Here is an 18,398-nt window from a genome sequence, read left to right on the forward strand (position 1 = left end):
TGTGCTTTTGAAACATTCAGCTTTGGCCCTTCCACCATCAGAACTCATTTCTGAATAAGAACACTAGTTGTTAAAGTTATTTTTAGATGGCATTTTCTTGAATCACATTTCATATACTGTGTTCCACTAACAGCTTCATAAGCCAGACGATCCCATCTCTATTTAGTTTGAAATTGCTGTTGATTATTTGGAATAGAATGATATTTAAAAAGACAAAAATTATAAATATCTGCTTATCCTTAAAAAAATACATATATTTGATGCAACATGACAGATTTATCAAGGACAAGGCCTGTGTCAACAGTGAAATCTCCCTTAGTAGACCAATGTTTGTAGTGTTGCAATATTTTCAGCCTACCTTAATCCTAAAAGCTTAAGCAATCTTAAGCATTTCTCAATGATCTTAGTAAATTATACAGGATTTTCTTCAATGCGCCACTTCTAAGCCTTATTGTAAACAATTCCAAGTGAGAATACATAAACACACACACACAGATAATAGGAATTCCTAGAACATGCCACTGCATGGCATCAGAAAAACATGAATGAATTTTCAATCAGCTGTGAAACTTAGTTTCATTCTTTCAATTCCTTTTATTTGAGATATTTCTACTTCCTTTTAAAAAAAAAAGCAATCCCACCCCACCCTATCCAAAAGTTTAAGCTGAAAGCAGTTTACAAAAGCCAATTTCTTATATTGCATTGCTGCATTCCCAAAACAATAAAAAAAATCTAAAACAACTATGTTATTCGTTTATTCAAGAAACAAGGACACTCAAAAGTTAAAAAAAAAAGTAGTAGGTAACTATGAATTTTGCTGGGGAAGACAAGATGTAGGCTAATAAATTATTAATGTGAGAAATTGATATGTCCTAGCAAGTACATTTTCTTCACTTATGGTATCAATTTCAGTTATTTCTTTTGGGTTGCTCTTATCCAGGGGTGTCAAACTCAAGGCCCGCAAGCCAGATCCGGCCCACAGGGTGCTTAGATCTGGTCCACGGGGCCGCCCTGGAAACAGCAAAGGACAGGCCCATGGTACTTCAGCCAATGAAAACAGAGCCCATGGTTAGGATTAGGGTTAGACAATTGCAGCCGAAAACGGAGCCTGGATTGGTCATGCACGGCCCTCACGAGATCAGTTTTCGTTGGCAGAGTGCTAGCAAAACAAACTACTAACAAAAGTGGCATTTGATCACGAATGACGTCAAGCTGGCCCCCCCGAGGTCAAGCACAACCCTGATGTGGCCCTCAATTAAATCAAGTTTGACACCCCTGCTCTAGTCAAAAGTAGGAGCCCCTTTCTATAGAGGTTAAGACATCAGGTTGGAAAACTGTGAGCTCTAGCCCTGCCTTGGGTACAAAGCCACCTGAGTGAGATTGGGCCAGGCATTTCTTTGGGCCTAGGAAGGAGGCAATGACTAACCACTGCTGAAAAACTTGCCAAGGAAGCTGCAGGAATTTGTCCAGGCAGTCACCAGAAGTCAACACTGACTTGAAGGCATGCACTGCTTGCATGTGTGCACACAGGGAACCAGTGAGTTCCTGCTTTATTACTACTGCTTTCAGCTTAGTAAGGGAATATTTAGAAATTCTCAGATGACTCACCAGCATTTACAGTAGAATCATTTGTAAGATGTTGGAATGCCCCTCATTAGAGGATAAGACATGTAAAATATAGGGTATTTTATATAATTATTTTATATAATTGTTTTACAATAGCTTGGAAAATCTCTAATACACACATAGTCTCTCATTCACTACTGACATCAACCCATTATGAATTTTCATAAGAACTAATATAATACTGGAAACACAATGCTATATATTGAGTCATTGAATTCAATAGGCCTTACCTCCAAAAATGGGTAGAAGTTGAAGCTTAAGAAAGCAGCAAATTGTCAAAATATTTTCACTGATAATGACAAAAGCATAACTCATCTTGCTTATGGCAATAGATCCCTATTGCTGTTTTACCATCAATTTTCAGGAAGTCTTGAATTAGAAATCTAACCCTAATGAAACTGTTAACAATTTCTATAGGAGCCCTTGTAGAATTTCTTACAACCAGACGTAAGATTGGCAGTTATTCTTATTGTTAAAAAAATTATTAAAAACTTGAATGTCAAAAGAGCCTTCAGGTGGTGGTGAGAATGATGAAATGTTGGCTGGCATGGTCAATAAAAAAGTGATTTGTCATGGCTGATGGATCAAATTGCTTAGAGATGATATAGGTATTTATTTAGTAAATTTATAGATGGCCCATCTCATATACAGTATGAGTCTATTTCTATTAAAATGAGTCTATCTCCATAAAATTAAAAATGACAAAAACTACTTAAAAACAACAAAAATAATATAAAAGTAGCAGCTGAGAAGTCTCTTAACAAACAAGTCATGACATGGGCTCACCCAAGCTATCAGTGTCAGGTTTCGAGGTCGTCTCAAATAAATTGCATTTCAAACAAAATCTTTGAAGAAAAATTCCCATTTATTAAGCACAACATTCTACCTCCGATTCATCGAAGCCAACACTGACTTCCAGACCCAAAACCCTCCCTTTCCGTTCCCCACTCTCCTGCACTCATTGGCCATCTTCCAAGTCATTCTACCCCTAATCTACTGCTCCAGCTCAAAGGAATTTCCCCCCTCCCATCCCATCTCCTAGGGGATATTATCTCCAGGGAAAATAAGTAGGTGAAAAGTCAAAGGTCCCTTTCCAGACGCCTCCACTTCTCCTTCTTATGTCAGCACTAGAGTAAATGCAGCTTGAAGTGCTGACAATCAGGGCCCCAGATTAAATGGCAAGGCCAGGTTTTCAGCCCCTTTGCAGAAGACCGGTAGGGTTGGGGCAAGACTAATTTTTGTGTGTGTAGGGTTAATGTTCTAGAACAGGGGTCTCCAAACTTGGGAACTTTTAAGACTTGTAGTCAACTCCCAGAGTTCACCAGCCAGCTGTGCTGAGCTTGGATACCCCTATTCTTAGAAGGCAGGGGTCATGGCAAAACAAACTTTTCTCTTGAGACCCAACACATTACACTCTTTTGTACTCAGCACCTGAAATATTCCTCTCAGTTGGTCTAACAGGAATTGATGGAATCTTTGATAGTAAAACGTCAAATTTTCTACATAAACATGGTTAGGATTGAAGCAGCATAAAACCATAAGGGTCCAATTTGGCTTGATTTACAGAGAGCCTACTTTATGAACAAAGTCATAAAGATTCATAAGGTATTATTTAGTTTACTGTGTGAATTTAGTCATAGTGGTTTATTGAACAAATAGTACTTGAGCAAACCAACTTTAGTATGATGCATACATCCAATGATTCTACTTTCCCATTACTCAGATCTCTTGTTGCCTATCACGACTTGGCAACTGACAATGCTAATTAATGGCAATTCTGCTTAAGGGAATGGAATTAGCAGGAATAGCTCTAGAAGCCATCCCAGGTGTGATTCACTAAAAACACAATTAGAGTAAAATTCCATAAAGCATATTGGCTGAGAATTCTGAAAATCCTTACTCAAATTAGACTGAGGATACCAGAATGAGAAAGTTTTAGAAGATGAAGGATATTTAAAACTTGAACACAGAAATCATACCAAAAACATCTGAGAGAAACAGCCTCAGATACCTAGCTAGCTAGGATACTGATCAAATGCTGGTTAGCTAGCTAGAATACTGATCAAATTGCACCTGGCCAGAATAGTATTTGAATACAATTAAAGTGACAGATGCTTTCTACAGAAATCTGCAGTCCATATATGGGACTTATTTGATTTGTATCCCACCTTTATTATTTTTACAAATAAGTCAGTGAACATATCCAACATACCTTCCTCCTCCGCACAAGAACCTTGAGAGGTGCGTTGGGCTGAGAGTAATTGGGCCAGTCATTAAGTTGGATTTTATGGCTAAAATGGGACTTGAATTCATAGTCTCCTGCTTTCTCCTTAACCAGTAGACCAATCTGGCTCTCTAATATACAATATACAACTAATGTTTAGATTTTTACAGCAGTTAGGAATTTTCCATTGTATAAACTGAAAAATGTAAAAAGGTGCCACTTCTTTTCTCTGAGGTACTTCAAAGAGGTGCTTTGATTGAATGATAGCCAAGGAAAGCACTCATTACAGCTTTATAGAGTCCTTTTTAAACTATTGTTAACAATATAACCAGATAAAATCCTGACAAACACCATATACTTTGCTTGATATTGACAAAGCATGCTCATGAATAGAACTGTGTTATTTTTCAAATCGGGCAAAAAATGTCTATAACAACTAACCTTAACATGCAAAGGTTATGCACCCTCATAAAGCGTTCAGTTCTGATGTACTGTATGTCTATACCACAATAAACTGAAAATAAGCTAAAGTAACTATTCATTGAACTGGTATTATTTCCTTTACTATCCTATTGTATGTCAAATTTCTATTTTCATTTTTTAAATAAATCACATTTTTATTATAATCATATTTTAGATAATTTATCTTATTAGATAAAAAATGATTAATAGTTTAAGCCTAGTGTATTAATTCCTCTTAACAATTTTTCCAAATGCAGGCAAAATATAAACCATGATTTATTTAAATTAAAATATATTCATCTTACTTCCCTAGGATACAAAACAGAATGAGAAGAAATGCAGGTTGAGATATTGCCTCTTTTGTTTTCATAAGGCTAATATCATACACAGTTACATATACTGTATTCTCTAATATTAATTTAAACATAGAAAAAAGACCTGTGGGATAATTTATATGAACAGCCACCCTGTGCATGTCACATTCAAATAAGTATTTTTTTTAAATCCTGCAACTGATTTATGTCAATGTTGATGCATCAAACTGATTCTGAATTTTTCCTAGATCATTTAAATATAGAGTAACTTATGTTGCATTTTTGAATTGAAAAGGCATTAGTAGTAGTATTATCATTAGATAGCAAATGAATAAAACACAAGACACCAGGTTAGATATAAAACAGGAATTCACATTATATTCCACTCAAGGAAAAGGAACATTTTATTTTCTTGAGAACCATTTTATTTAAGACAGTTGCAGGTCTAATATGCCATTATAAGTTTTATTATGAATCAACAATAAAGTGCTGAATTATATTAATTACCTGAATCTTAATCTCATTTGTAGTCTTTACTTATGGTTTCCTTATCAAGTCTAAAAAGCCCTTGCTGCTGTAATAGCTAAGCTGTTGTGCAAGTGTTAAAAAAATAGACAGCTTTCAGTGGAGGCTATGTAGGGCCTCTGATGTTTCCATAAATATGGCTAAGGTATTATAGAATAAAATGCATGCACATTATCCATAGGAGTTATTTTAAAATGAAGGGAGATTCTATAGAAGGCTTCTGTTTACAACCATATCATTAATTGTACTAACTGAAGGCTAGATCTGACAAGCATCATGCCAACATGCTTTAGTTTCTTTTGTGGTTAAGTGTCTTAAATTGTAATCTCAGACTGTCTGATCTAGTTATTCTTGCCAAATCTATAAAAAAAAATCAGATTAAATTTGAAATAAAATTTCTATGCCTAGTCGCATAGTCAGCCCCAGCAAAAACAATAGGGCAGAGGAGAAGATAGCAATATATTACTTCTCTCTGCTTGCAACAAGACTTATTAAAACAACTTTCACTCTTAATTTAAAGTGGGTTTGCCAACATGAGCACATTTTACTCCAAATTCAGCACAAAACTCTGTAAAAAAAACCAATAGAAAGCAACTGCAGAAACAGCTAGGGGGGGAAAAAAGTCAAATTAAAGTTTATACAGCTGACAAAAACTGTCAGGCTGTAAACGGCATATTCCCAAGAAAGTTCTAACAAACTGCAAGAACACAGTATCAGAGCTGGAACTAGCCAAGTGGTGCATAGAAATATGCCAACACAAAAACAGTCATATTGAAGCCAGTGCATAGAGAGGATAAAAGCACTTATGGTAATTGCAAATGTCAACAAGTCTTTACAACTTGTATAGTTCAGCAATGAACTCATTAGAAAAAAGTAGAAATGCTCAAGCAAGAACAAAAAAAATGATTTCCCAACTATAGAAGATTCACACACTAGTAAGAATAAGACAACATCACAAAATTATTCAATTCAGTCCTAAACAACCAACAGGCAAACTAAACCAGAATAGACAAGCCTTTGGCTGGCAATTTAAGTGAGTCCAAATAGTGTTACATTTCTAAATAATCCACAAAATATATTATATGATATGTTTCTTTTAAATACTGGGTAACCAATTCTGCAGATCCATTTCTAATGATTTAGTCAATTATCAAGATAGACCAAGCTGAATGAACAATGATGTGTCGCTGGCATATCATAACTATGTTGCTAACTCATGCTCCCACAGTTCCAAGAGTCTATTGTGAGGCTATCATCTATGTAGCAAAACGAATTTCTCAAGTTTTTCCGGGATGTGCCCTTGGTAATGTATGCAATGATTCACAATGACACGGGCAGCAAGACACTGCAATGTAGTATGGTTGATGGGCTGGATCAAGTTCTTTGCCATCTCTTTTTCATCCAGCAAGTCAATAGCAGTTTGTTTGTGTAAGTTTGTTGCATCAAAATGTGCACCTGACTTGATAAGAAGATTCATAATGTCAGGATGGTTGTTCAGTGCAGATATGTGCAAAGGGCTGTTGTCATCAGAGTCTCTAGCATTTACATCAGCACCACATTCCACTAATATAGCTGTGACTTGCAAAGAAGGAAATTTGCAAACTGGGTAGCGCCCCACACAAGTTGTGTTCTTATCAACAGCCAAGTGGAGCGGGCTAAAGTTATTCTTTCCCCTAGGATGCAACTTCAGAAATCGATATATTGTCTGTTTCTTAAAATGATCTTGTTCAGTACTACAAGGAACTTTTTCCAATAAGCAAATTAAATGCAAAATGATGGAAAGCGCTTTGTTGAGCTGTATTTGGTCAGGTGGACACTGAGTCTGTTTGATAGCACGTTCTATTTCAAGGACACTTTTGCACAGTATACCCATAAGATCATCAAAGGTAACTGTTGTGCCCAGTAGACCTTTTGCCCTGTCCTGTAACATGAATGAAAAGAGTTCAGCAAATGATAAAAGACTGCTAGCAGTCATAGGGCTCAGAGGGTCCAAATTACTCTGCTGCATGTCCAAAGCGTATTTCCAGAGATTGATACATCGTTTGAAGTTTCCAGAATCTGCATAGACAGCACCCCTGTACCGAATATAGTAGGATGTATCTGGGTGAGAAGGGCCAAGAATACGTTCTCTAATTAGCAATGCCTGCATTCTCATCTCATCAGGATCTGCAATTAGGTTCTCTAACTCTTCAGAATTGTTCACCTCCTTGGCATAATCATAGGCCATAATTAATGTCTGAGGTATAGGTTTGTTGAGAACATTAGTCCTATCGCTGTACCTCATATCCATAGCTCTTTTCCAGTACTTCAAAGCACCAAGCAAATCTCTCTTTTTGTCCACAAATGTGGCTCCTAAGAGTTCCAGGGCATTGATGCATTCTGTTTTGCTTGTCTCGACATGCTGAGTCAAAAAGTCAACTATGTTTGTGTGGCCTGTAACACTTGCAGAGAGAAGGGGAGTCATCCCGTAACCATCTTTTTCCATCTTTGCACAATACTTCAGAAGCATCTTCATGATTTCCAGGCTACCGGATTCTGCACAGTCATGCAATGCTGTATTTCCTATTAGAAAAGAGAAAGCAATGATAATGAATTTAACTATAATCTTCAGAGCAAGACTATATCTATTCCTAAGCATCTAATAAAGGAAAAATGCAGTTTAAATATCAAATACATTATCTAATTCTAACTGCTGAAATGGTATTTCATATCCTAAGTAGATATGCAAATAAACAAACATCCAAGAGTAGTATAATTATTTCAACAGCATATCAAAAAGACTATTTATCAGATCATAGAAAAATAGTCAGTATTACACAGAGAGAGAGGTGTGTGTGTGTGTGTGTCACATACTGTAACAACCGGTTTGCCCAGAACTGAAAATGTGAGCGCGTGGGCGCACAAGCTCACTTCTCTTGTGTGCGCGCTTTCCATGCATGCGCGCGGCATCAAAAAAACAGCGATTATATAGGACGTAATAGCACTAGGATGGGAGGGCAGGGCCAGCTGCTGGTCAGAACTACTGGTTTGCTTGAAACAGTCCGAACCAGCAGCAGCCCACCACTGTATATATCTTAAAATTTGCCAATTTTCCTGCAACTTTTCAGCAGACATTCTTACTGTATTCTGACTGTATAAAAGAAATCCCATTCTATATGTTTGTCCTTCTAACCAATATTCAGGCTTTTAGATAAGTGAATAAAAGAGAAGAGCACTTGAATAATGACAGGATCATTGAGGAAGGGCTTTCTCTGTCCCTCAACTCAGAATAGTAGTCAATAGTAGTCAAGCAGAATAGTAAAATATAGTATCCAAATAAAAAAAGAAAAACATAAACACTGGTATCTTTTTCTGTTATGTTTTAGAATTCCTAGTCTACAATTCATGTGACGTCAGTTTCAAGCTGACAGCCTAGATCAGATCAGGAAACAACTCCACAGAAAAACTAGAACTATACTTTATAGAGATAGGATAATGCAACAGAATGTTGCCTGTCTTTTCTATCCCTCTGGGCTTAACACATATTTCTGCACGTTATTGTCTTAATGGCTTCTGAATAGGTTCTCCAAGGTCATTTCTATGGCTCCTTCCATATGATGGACTAGGTCAGGGCTGTCAAACTCAAGGCCCGCGGGCCAGATCCAGCCTGTAGGGTGCTTAAATATGGCCTGCAGTGCCATCCTGGAAACAGTGAAGGACCGGCCCGTGGTGCCTCTGCCAGCGAAAACGGAGCTCCATTTTCACTTGCAGAGGGTTGCAGGAGGCCGTCACAGCTGAAAATGGGGCACGCCAAAAGGCCATCACACCGAAAACTCCCACCCTGGCCACACTCAAGATCAAACACAACCATGATCACAACCTCGATGAAGGCCAATCCTTTGACACCCCTGGACTAGGTTCTTCAAAAATCAGGGTAGCATATTGGATATAATATTGGGCTATAACTGGAAGTTTGCTGAATGATTTTGAGTTAACCACTCCACCAAGCCAACCTCACATGATTGTTGTGGGAAAAACAAATAACAAAATAAAACAAAACCACCACCTTATGCAGAGATGAAATCTTGGGAGAAAAAAAGACAGAACATAAATAAATAAAAATAAATTATTGACCAATGGTGCTCACCTTGTCAATTCAAAATGCTAAGATATTTCAGATCAAACATTCAGATCAAATCAGGTATCGAATCAGGTATTCAATACTAACAGCCAAATATAGTTTAATTATTTTTATTAAATGTATCTATTATTTTAAATAGTGCAGTTGAATTGCAATGTTAGCCTAAGGATATGATGTATCAAAGTATTATTTTGAATATCAAAATGGTATAAACAAATTGATTTCACAGGCAGCCTTACTTTGGGTACATGCTTGAAACAAACCAACTTGTAGCTATCTAAACTGCAAATTCTCACATACTATACACATGAAACAGTGGTTATTACTCTTAACTAACTTCCACTATTTCTTGCAGGAACATGCTGAATGTTAAATATATTTATTATTCCAAAACAAAGTGTGTACATATATTACATATGTAGTTTAATATAGGCAGAAGGCTGCAAGACAGAAAAGCTGATACAAAGTGTTGCTTTGCTCTCCTACTGCTTTACCACACAACTGTCTTGATAGATTCATTCTAAAATTATGCTGACATTCAAGTGTTCTATCCTAACAGTGAAGTGAGCTATTGTGATGTTTCAAAATGGACCAACAATATACTACTACTGGAAAGCTTTCTGCAAAAGTTTTTTTTTTAAACAGCCAAAGGAAAAATGACATGAATTAATTTACAAAATTATATACTTATTTGGGGAGGGAGGGAGGATCTTTGTAAGCTAGCAGGGAACGTTCACTGAGGAAAGAGTCATCAAGGCAGTTAAGGATATACTAATACAAGCAGAGCACCTTTAAAAATGGTATGGACATCTGAAGTTTGATATCAGTTAAGCCTGGAAATTTCCAAAACCATATTTTACCAACTTCTCTCCTCAGATCCCACAACAACATATAACAGAACTATGCAATCTGATGAAAGAATTTCCTACGGATATATGAGAATTTATCCACAGGGAAATCCCAGGAATTCTAACCAATCATCTTTAGCTATTTTCCAAACTACACAAACCAGGCAACCTCGGCGTTGTCTTAAGCACAGGACAGAATATCTGGTTTCACTGATTCTGTGCTCAGATTTTATGCCACCAACACTTCCAGCTTCATAGGAGACACCACAGACTTCCTAAGAAAATTGACCTCCATAAGCAACAAAACCATTTAAGCCACCAGGGATGTTGAAGTACTATACACTATAAACCCTCATAAACCTAGACTCCAAGCTATCAAAAATATCATCACTAAAGTCCAAACACACACCTTACTACCAGACTGTGATTTTGTATTTATCTATAACTATTTCACCTTTGGCATGTGCCTGCCGGTCAGTGGCAGACTATATGCACAGCTCTCAATATGACAACATTTTCATGGCTGATCTAGAACAATATTTTAACTTACTCCATAAATCCCGTCCTTTTAATTTTCATTATCTGAACTGATAGAAATTAATCTTTCTCAAAATTCTATTATGATTTCCACAACTTTCATGTCACCATCAACCTTGGCCTAAACCTATCCACAGAATAATCTATTTCTCCAATGTTAATTTAGTATCATTACCATAGTATCAATGGACACAAAAGCACATTAAAAAGGAAACCTACAGATTGCCATGTATATGCACTTGACAAAATAGTCAACTAATGGAATTAAACCAGCATTTAGGAGGTTGAACCACTTATCTAGTGAGTCAATAGACAAATCAACAAAGCCTGATCGATTTCCAAAGATGGCCTATTAAAAGAAACAACAAAAAAAAAGAAGAGACCATTGATCAACAGAACTACAAATCACAGCTCAAACCACTCAAGTACATTATTAACAAGCTACAGCCCCTACTAGACAATTACAATGCATTTTGTCAGACACTAGACAACAAGTCCAAACTTGCATACAGACAACCTGAAGCAGATTCTCACAAACAACAAGAAGCAAGATGTCAACGTGAGAACTAGCCCTTGCAACAATCCCAGATGTCTAATTTGCCCCTACTTCTGTGTCAATAGCACCATTACAAGTCCCAACAAATACATATTCAAGATTAGAAATATCTTCATATATTCTTCCTCTAATATAGTAAGATATATATTACAGCAATGCCCTCTGGATTCTATGCATGACAAATGGGAGAAACTTTGTGCAAAAGAACAAAATAACTTATATCAGAACTTAAAACAAGAACAAAGTAATATCCAAACATAATACAACTGACCAAGAAATTGCCAAACTAACATACATCAAAACATCTCAGGCAATCTCAGGCAATCTCAACAAACATAGTGGGTTTTTATACATTAAAATTATTAGTTGATAAACAATTTATAATCTTATCTCACATCTAATCTATATATCCAATCTAAATACACCTCTCCCGTATTTCATTTCACTTTAAATGTTACATCAATTTAGTCACTTTATGAATCTTTAGGAGTGAGTTGCAGCTCAAGGAAGTTTATAATGGATAAGACTAATATCACATATGTGGATGGGACTGGGTTAAAAAATAAAGATAATTTGTGTTTTTTTTAAAATCCAAATCTTATGCTTATTTTAGATTTGTACTACAGCTCATATATTTTCCTACTTTAAAACAGGGGAAAATGTAGTTATTTTTTTGTCAGTCACAACAATCCCAGAGTGAACTTTGAAGACTGCAAGACCCACTTTATAACATTAGGTCAGTTTGCCAGATTATTCTATTTGTTATAGCTGGATTCAGAGTCAAGAAATATGAAATATAAAAAAATATCCCTCTTGAAAGCATTTACTTATCCTTATACTTTACTTAGACCCAACAATAAAGAGCTTACTATTTATACATCCACAAAAGGATTAAAGAAGTACAATGTATAATGGCCTTCCTCATGATGAAAGAATACTTAATATATTTATACAAACAGTACATGATGAAACTACTTTTTATCTATTCAGCAAAAGAAATTGTTTTGAACTTTTTAAATTGATCTTCTACATTCCAATATTACCACCGGCTCCTAAAATTCACTGAAATATTTTTCTATTCTAACAATTCAAATAAATATATTTCAAATAGCTATATATTTACTTCAGCTTCTTTCTTAACTATGTCCTTAATTTACTATTTAAGCTAAAAACATAAGCTTAGTTGCTGAAAGTACTAGAATGCCATAGGATTTTATCATCAATAATTTCATCTTCAATTATACCGATATAGTATAATTATTATAGGTAGTCCTCAATTTACAACCACCAATGAGCCCAAAAATTCTGTTGCTAAGCGACTCAGTTGTTAAGTGAGATTTGCCCCATTTTACTATCTTTTTTGTCACAGTTACAGTAAGTGAATCACTGCAGTTGTTAAGTTAGTAACCCAGTTGTTAAGTGAATCTGGCTTCTCCATTGATGTTGCTTGTCAGGAAGTCACAAAAGGTAATCAAATAACCTGGGGGCATTGCACCCATCATGAGTCAGTTGCCAAGTGTCTGAATTTTCTGCAACCTTTTCTTTCATAAACAGACAAATTACATGCTGAGTTATCAAGAGCTTAGTAATTCTAAAAACTGAAATATTAAAAATGCACCCACCTAGCATTTTTAAAATACGATAGCTTTGTAGCAGTATATTACCCAGATTTATTTCCCCATACTGTTATCAGCAAGATTTTCAAAGCAAGAAGCATAGAAGCCTGACAGAAAATGATATTCTACTATTACTTCAACAGAAGATAAAATACCTGTGTATTCTGGGAAAAAAATATTATTTACAGATACCCATTTAGCAAAGCCTCCCTGACAATGAAACAGATGGTATTAGAAAAACTAACTGTCTTTATTAGATTTAATCAAAGTTTATAGATTTTTGCTATTTTCTGATGCAGATAGACTATCAACCCTATTTGCATCATATTGAATTTGATGGTACTTGTTCCCCTAAACTTAAAAAAACACAATATTTGAATTGATAGAAACATAAACACTTCTTTTAACACAATCAGACTATTATGTTCGCTAATGCTCGATTTGGTAGAATACACTCCATTGCTCCATAACTTGAGAAAAGTTTTAGATTAATAACTTATTATGACTTATTTGAAAAATGCTTTCAAAACATTGCTTTGAAAGATAAAATTACTATATTGTGATGTTCTCCAACACTATCTATATTTAAGTATTTTCCAAGCACCAATAACTTTTATTTCTATGTTGTTGCGTCTGTTAATAATTTCAGTAAATTACAGATTTTCAGAACTTGAATTATTTACACATTTTAAACTGAAAACTGATGTTATGAAGCCATCAAATTGTTTAGCTTCAAGTCCTGATTTAACTCAGTAAGTAGCTCAGTAAGTTAACTGGGTAGTCACCATCTTTCAGCCCAAACTACTAAACAGAATTTTTATTGTACTGAGAAAATGATACATATTCCATTTCTATTGCTTTAAGTGTAAATAATAGGGAAATGCAATTAATAAATAGTACATTGTTAAACAGAATAATGGACAAACTGACAATGTTTGGTAAAATTATTTGTATTACACCCATAAGTCAAGGATAGGTTGCAATCAATAAAAAAACAACTCACCTCCTGAAAGTCCCCTCTCATATAAACAATCAGGTCATACTTCAAAGATTGGAGGAAAACATTCATACAAGGGCCTATAAGATCCCATTTACCTAACTTCAAGTTAGCTATCAAGTTCTTTATTAATGAGAAAATTCTATTGAAAAGTCTTGGCCTACACATAACATTAAACAATGGCTTATTATGTTTACACATAAAGCAAAATGTATCCATTGAAAGCACTGCTAGTAAATACTCTCCGTCCTGTACCTTCTCTTCCTACAAAGAGGAATAAAACAAAATCTGTTCTGAGTTTAGCACAGTCTGACATTTTAAAATAAAATTACTATACTGTGACTAAAATATTAAACAAGCCACCTTCTATTCTGGATTATATCTGCAGATTGCTTAACAAATTAGTGTTTATTTTAAACCATAAAACCTAGTTTATAAGCAACTGTTACATTTTTTAAAAATGTTAAATTATTCTTTTCATTTATTTCTTTCCCTGGTCATGGAAAAATGAAATAATAATATATAAGAAATCTTGGCATAAAGTTCATATGATATGCAGGTTATGTATGAATCTGTCTTTACAAAAAATTAGAAAAATAACGTATTAAAATGAGGCTGAGAATTTAAGGAAAGGAGGTTAGGCTGTACTGGCAAGTTCAGTAACAGCAGTATTCTTCATGTTATAAAAATAGAATTCATCATACACTGCTCTAAGAGCAGAACTTATATTTCAATTATGACTCATTCAGTAACACAGTGAAAACTGACAGGACTAGAAGTTCACTAAGCAACAGAAAGAAGAGCACTGAATATTGTTTAGAAATTGTGTAGTGATTTTTAATAACTATGTTGTAATTCTGCATTAATCTGAGATAAACTAACATAATTACCATACTCTATATGAGAAGTTAATAGATTACTTTATGAATTTATAACTAAAATCACAATCACAGACATCCCTAAACAAGTCATTCATACTCAATTTATAAAAACCTTACTATCACACAATATTTAATTGCATGAGTATTATGAACAATTAAATATATTTCACCCCTGCCAAATTTTGGAAGAATGAAAGCTATGTGTAATGCCGGAGTTCTTGTAACATTTTTTTTTAAAATGGGAAGATAGAATCAAGTGTATCTGAGTCAGACAGGCTAGTTAAAATAAACAGTAGACTGAAAGAATGGTCATACCTACTAAATCAGGAACTATGTTAAAAATGAGGAAAAGGTGTTATGAAAATATAACCACATGTTCATAACTAGAACAAAAAGACAAGGCCGGGCAGCTGCCATCACAGTATAAATTAGAGGAACACTTTGAACATTGTTTCAGTAGCCTAGGGAGGACCATAAGAAGAACACAAAGGGATCTGTTGTGATCCTAATACCACATCCTTTGTTTATTCCACCATAGAATGACTAATTTCATTCAGTTCCTTATCATAAAAATTTCAGCAGGTGGCAGCACCTGGCTTACATCGGTCTGAGTTCTGAAGTTATGTAGAATTGGGCCTGATTAGAACCTGCAGGGTTGCTGATGACAAAATCCCACGAAAAGGCAATATATATGGATGTTTCCATGTAGGCATCAGGGACTGAGATTGATTCATAGGCAGCTTTCTTTTATCACAGGTTAATTAGCACTTTTAAATAAACAATATATCTATAAAAAACAACTTTCTATTTCATTTCTCTATTTAGTATGTACTGATAAAATTCATGACCAAAAAAACCCCAAAAACAAATCCTAGGTTCCACACAATGCTTTTAGAAAAAATGTATCACACTATTCCAAAACATGCATGCATATAGTCTTAATTTTATATACAAAATATAATACTGGCAGAATTATAGGCAGAATATATCCTAAATAACATTTTTTAAAAAAACTATAATTAATATGATAAAGCTTATGAAAGCCTAGGTAAATACTGGAAAAACAAATCAAAATGTGATTTAGTCTGCTCACACTTTGAATCTTTGACATGAATATTCTGAAGAGAGATTTTTAGGAGTTGCCCTTTTGAAAATGGATACTGAACTCACCTTTGACACTTTTTCTATTTACATCTGCCCCTTTCTCAAGTAAATACTGAGCAATTTCTTTGTGTCCTTTGTAGCAAGATATCATAAGACATGTATGTCCGTGACGGTTAGACACTTCCAAGTCTGCTTTGTGTTCCACAAGGTACTTTACAATTTCTAGGTGACCATCAAAGCAGGCAGCTCTGAGAGGTGTTGAGTTTGTCAAAGTGGTATTGTTGACAGATGCTCCATGATTTAATAAAGACTGAACCACTTTCAAATGACCAGCTGCTGATGCTGCCCATAGCGGTGGCGCCCCTTCAATAGTTTCACCATCAAAATTCACAGAACCACCAATTTCTATAGAAGCACTGCAATGTTCCAGTAGGTGTTCCACCATGTCAAGATGCCCATATCGGGCTGCCATTAGGAGGGGGGTGGCACCATTTGTTTTTTCTGACATCAGCAAAGCCACCTCGTCTTTAGTTTTATTTGCCAGTAACTTGGTGAGGAGTCGCAACTTGCCATCACGAGCAGCATTGAATACGGCTGTCTTAAGATCCATTTAGTCTTTTCCTCTCAGTTGGATTTGTTCTTCAGAAGCAAGATGAATGCAAGACGCCTGTGCTCTGGGACCACAAATTTGGATATTGTTCTGAGAGTTATCCTTGGCAGATGTGTTACCGTTGTACACAACATCAACTTTCAACATGGGACTTTTCCAAAGCAAGCGCTATACTTTGCAGCCTAGAACAAAATACATATTTTAGATTGGTGAACTATAGAAGCAGCTACCCTATTTTTAATACCTGCTCTTTATCCAATATTTAAATTTCCCTTTTATACTTTTTATAATTTTAGGGCCTTTAATAATACTGTTTTGTAAATATTTGTTTCATGGCTTTGTTGACACTGCCTAGAGATGGGCAACCATATAAAATTTACGAATAAATAAGTGAACATATTGTTCAAATGATTTTTAATTTATTACCAAGTGAAACACTTGGAACAATGCCTGGGCCCATATTTACACTCTCTTTCCTCAGAAGTCCCCTCCAACAACAACAACAAACCCCAGCTGAAATCATCCATTTTCTCAGAATTACGTTGTAAATTATTACAGCAATCCCGAGAGTATCTTGCTCGACCAAGCCTGAAATCCATCCTGGGAACAACCCTTCCGACAATCTATATTGGCACATTTAGACTGCAATTACTCGGTCGGTCACCAAACAGTCAAGGATGTGAGTGCTGGGGGTTTAAGTTTGTCCTGAAAATATCACCGACCTCCCTCTCTCCACCACCCCAAGCACGAAGCGCGCCCTCAACCTCGAGGAGACCTGAAGTCTACCTTTCCGCCAGTTTTTCCTTTCTCTCTCAAAACGACTGAGCGACCACGAACACCTAACCTTATTGCTCCCCTTCTCGAAACTCGACTCCCGCATGCGAGGACCTCAACCTAGTATGTCGGGATGCCTCTTTCCCCCCCCACCTCCCGCCGCCGCAACTGCAAAATCGTTACGGGCACGACGCGACTCTGAACGCCCTTTGTCACGTCTCTTCCTTGGGGAGCGTCCGGTGGCGAAGGGCAGCAGAAGCGAGCAAGCCAGGCAGCCAGCCAGCCCCGGCCCCCTCGGCTTCCAAGGAAGTCCCTACCTCCGCTCGCAATCCCGGCTGGCGGCCGGTGCCCGTTTCACTTTCCCTTTACCCGCCCTTCAGGTTTCGTTGCTCCCGCCGCCTCTCAACCGCTTTTTTCACTCCCCTTTACTATCCCCGACAGTCAGGCGGCCGGACGGGCGTCTAGGAGAGCGAGGCCAGGGCGGAGACTATGGACGGGGCTCTCTCTTTCCTCCTCCCTACCCGTCTGAGCAAACGATCCCGGCCGGGCAAACGGAACTACCTTCCCGAGGCGCGTCGAAGGATCGCGTCGTCGACTCGGCTTCCCCGAAGCAGCTTCCGCGCCGCTTCTTTACACCGAAGCCTCCGCCACCGCCGCGCCTCGTTCCCAACGCAGCTCCTCCATGACAGGGCAGGCGCTCCCGACAGCAACGACCAAGCCTCCGCCCTCTCCTCCCCTCCCGGCTCCAGCGAATAAAACACACCCTACCTTACTACCGCCCGCCTCTCTCCAGCCCTCCCTTCAGATCAGGCCCAAATGGGGGAAAAGCGTAAGGCGCAGGAGGGAGGAGGAGGGGCCTCGGCGAAGAATCAAGTTAGGCTGAGAGCGCAGGAACGAAGACGGTTGAGAAGGCGAGGGCGGGTGCTAAACTGATGTGGGGCGGCGCGGTGAGGTGTGGGCGGCTGCTGACTTCTGGCCTGAGGGAAGTCGGAGAAGTCGAGTCGGGCAACGCTGAGCTAAATTAGCACATAATGGAGGCGAACGGGCGCCAAAGGAGCGTGGCCTATGAGCAAGCCGACTCCGTTGAGGCTTCCCCTGGCGCGCTGCCAGTCTGACTCAGTTTCCCGCCCGCTGCGTGCGGCCCGCCGAGGAAGCAATGGATAATTTCTTCGGGCGTGTGTCTGGGCTACAGAGAGGGGAGCGT

General features: G+C 37.2%; 1 protein-coding gene across 1 annotated transcript; it reads right to left on the minus strand.

Annotated features, from left to right (window-relative positions):
• Nucleotides 1-5,006: 5,006 nt before the first annotated feature.
• FEM1C (fem-1 homolog C) lies at nt 5,007-18,154 on the minus strand. The gene is made up of 3 exons (XM_034432788.3): nt 17,756-18,154; nt 15,877-16,602; nt 5,007-7,713 (listed from the first exon to the last, which is right to left on the minus strand). The coding sequence occupies exons 2-3, from the start codon at nt 16,418-16,420 to the stop codon at nt 6,404-6,406; spliced, it is 1,854 nt and encodes a 617-aa protein (XP_034288679.1). The 5' UTR covers nt 16,421-16,602; nt 17,756-18,154; the 3' UTR covers nt 5,007-6,403.
• Nucleotides 18,155-18,398: the final 244 nt, after the last annotated feature.

The sequence above is a fragment of the Pantherophis guttatus genome, chromosome 2, assembly GCF_059756535.1.
Source record: "Pantherophis guttatus breed Tessera chromosome 2, ASM5975653v1, whole genome shotgun sequence".
NCBI classification, from domain to species: Eukaryota; Metazoa; Chordata; class Lepidosauria; order Squamata; family Colubridae; genus Pantherophis; species Pantherophis guttatus.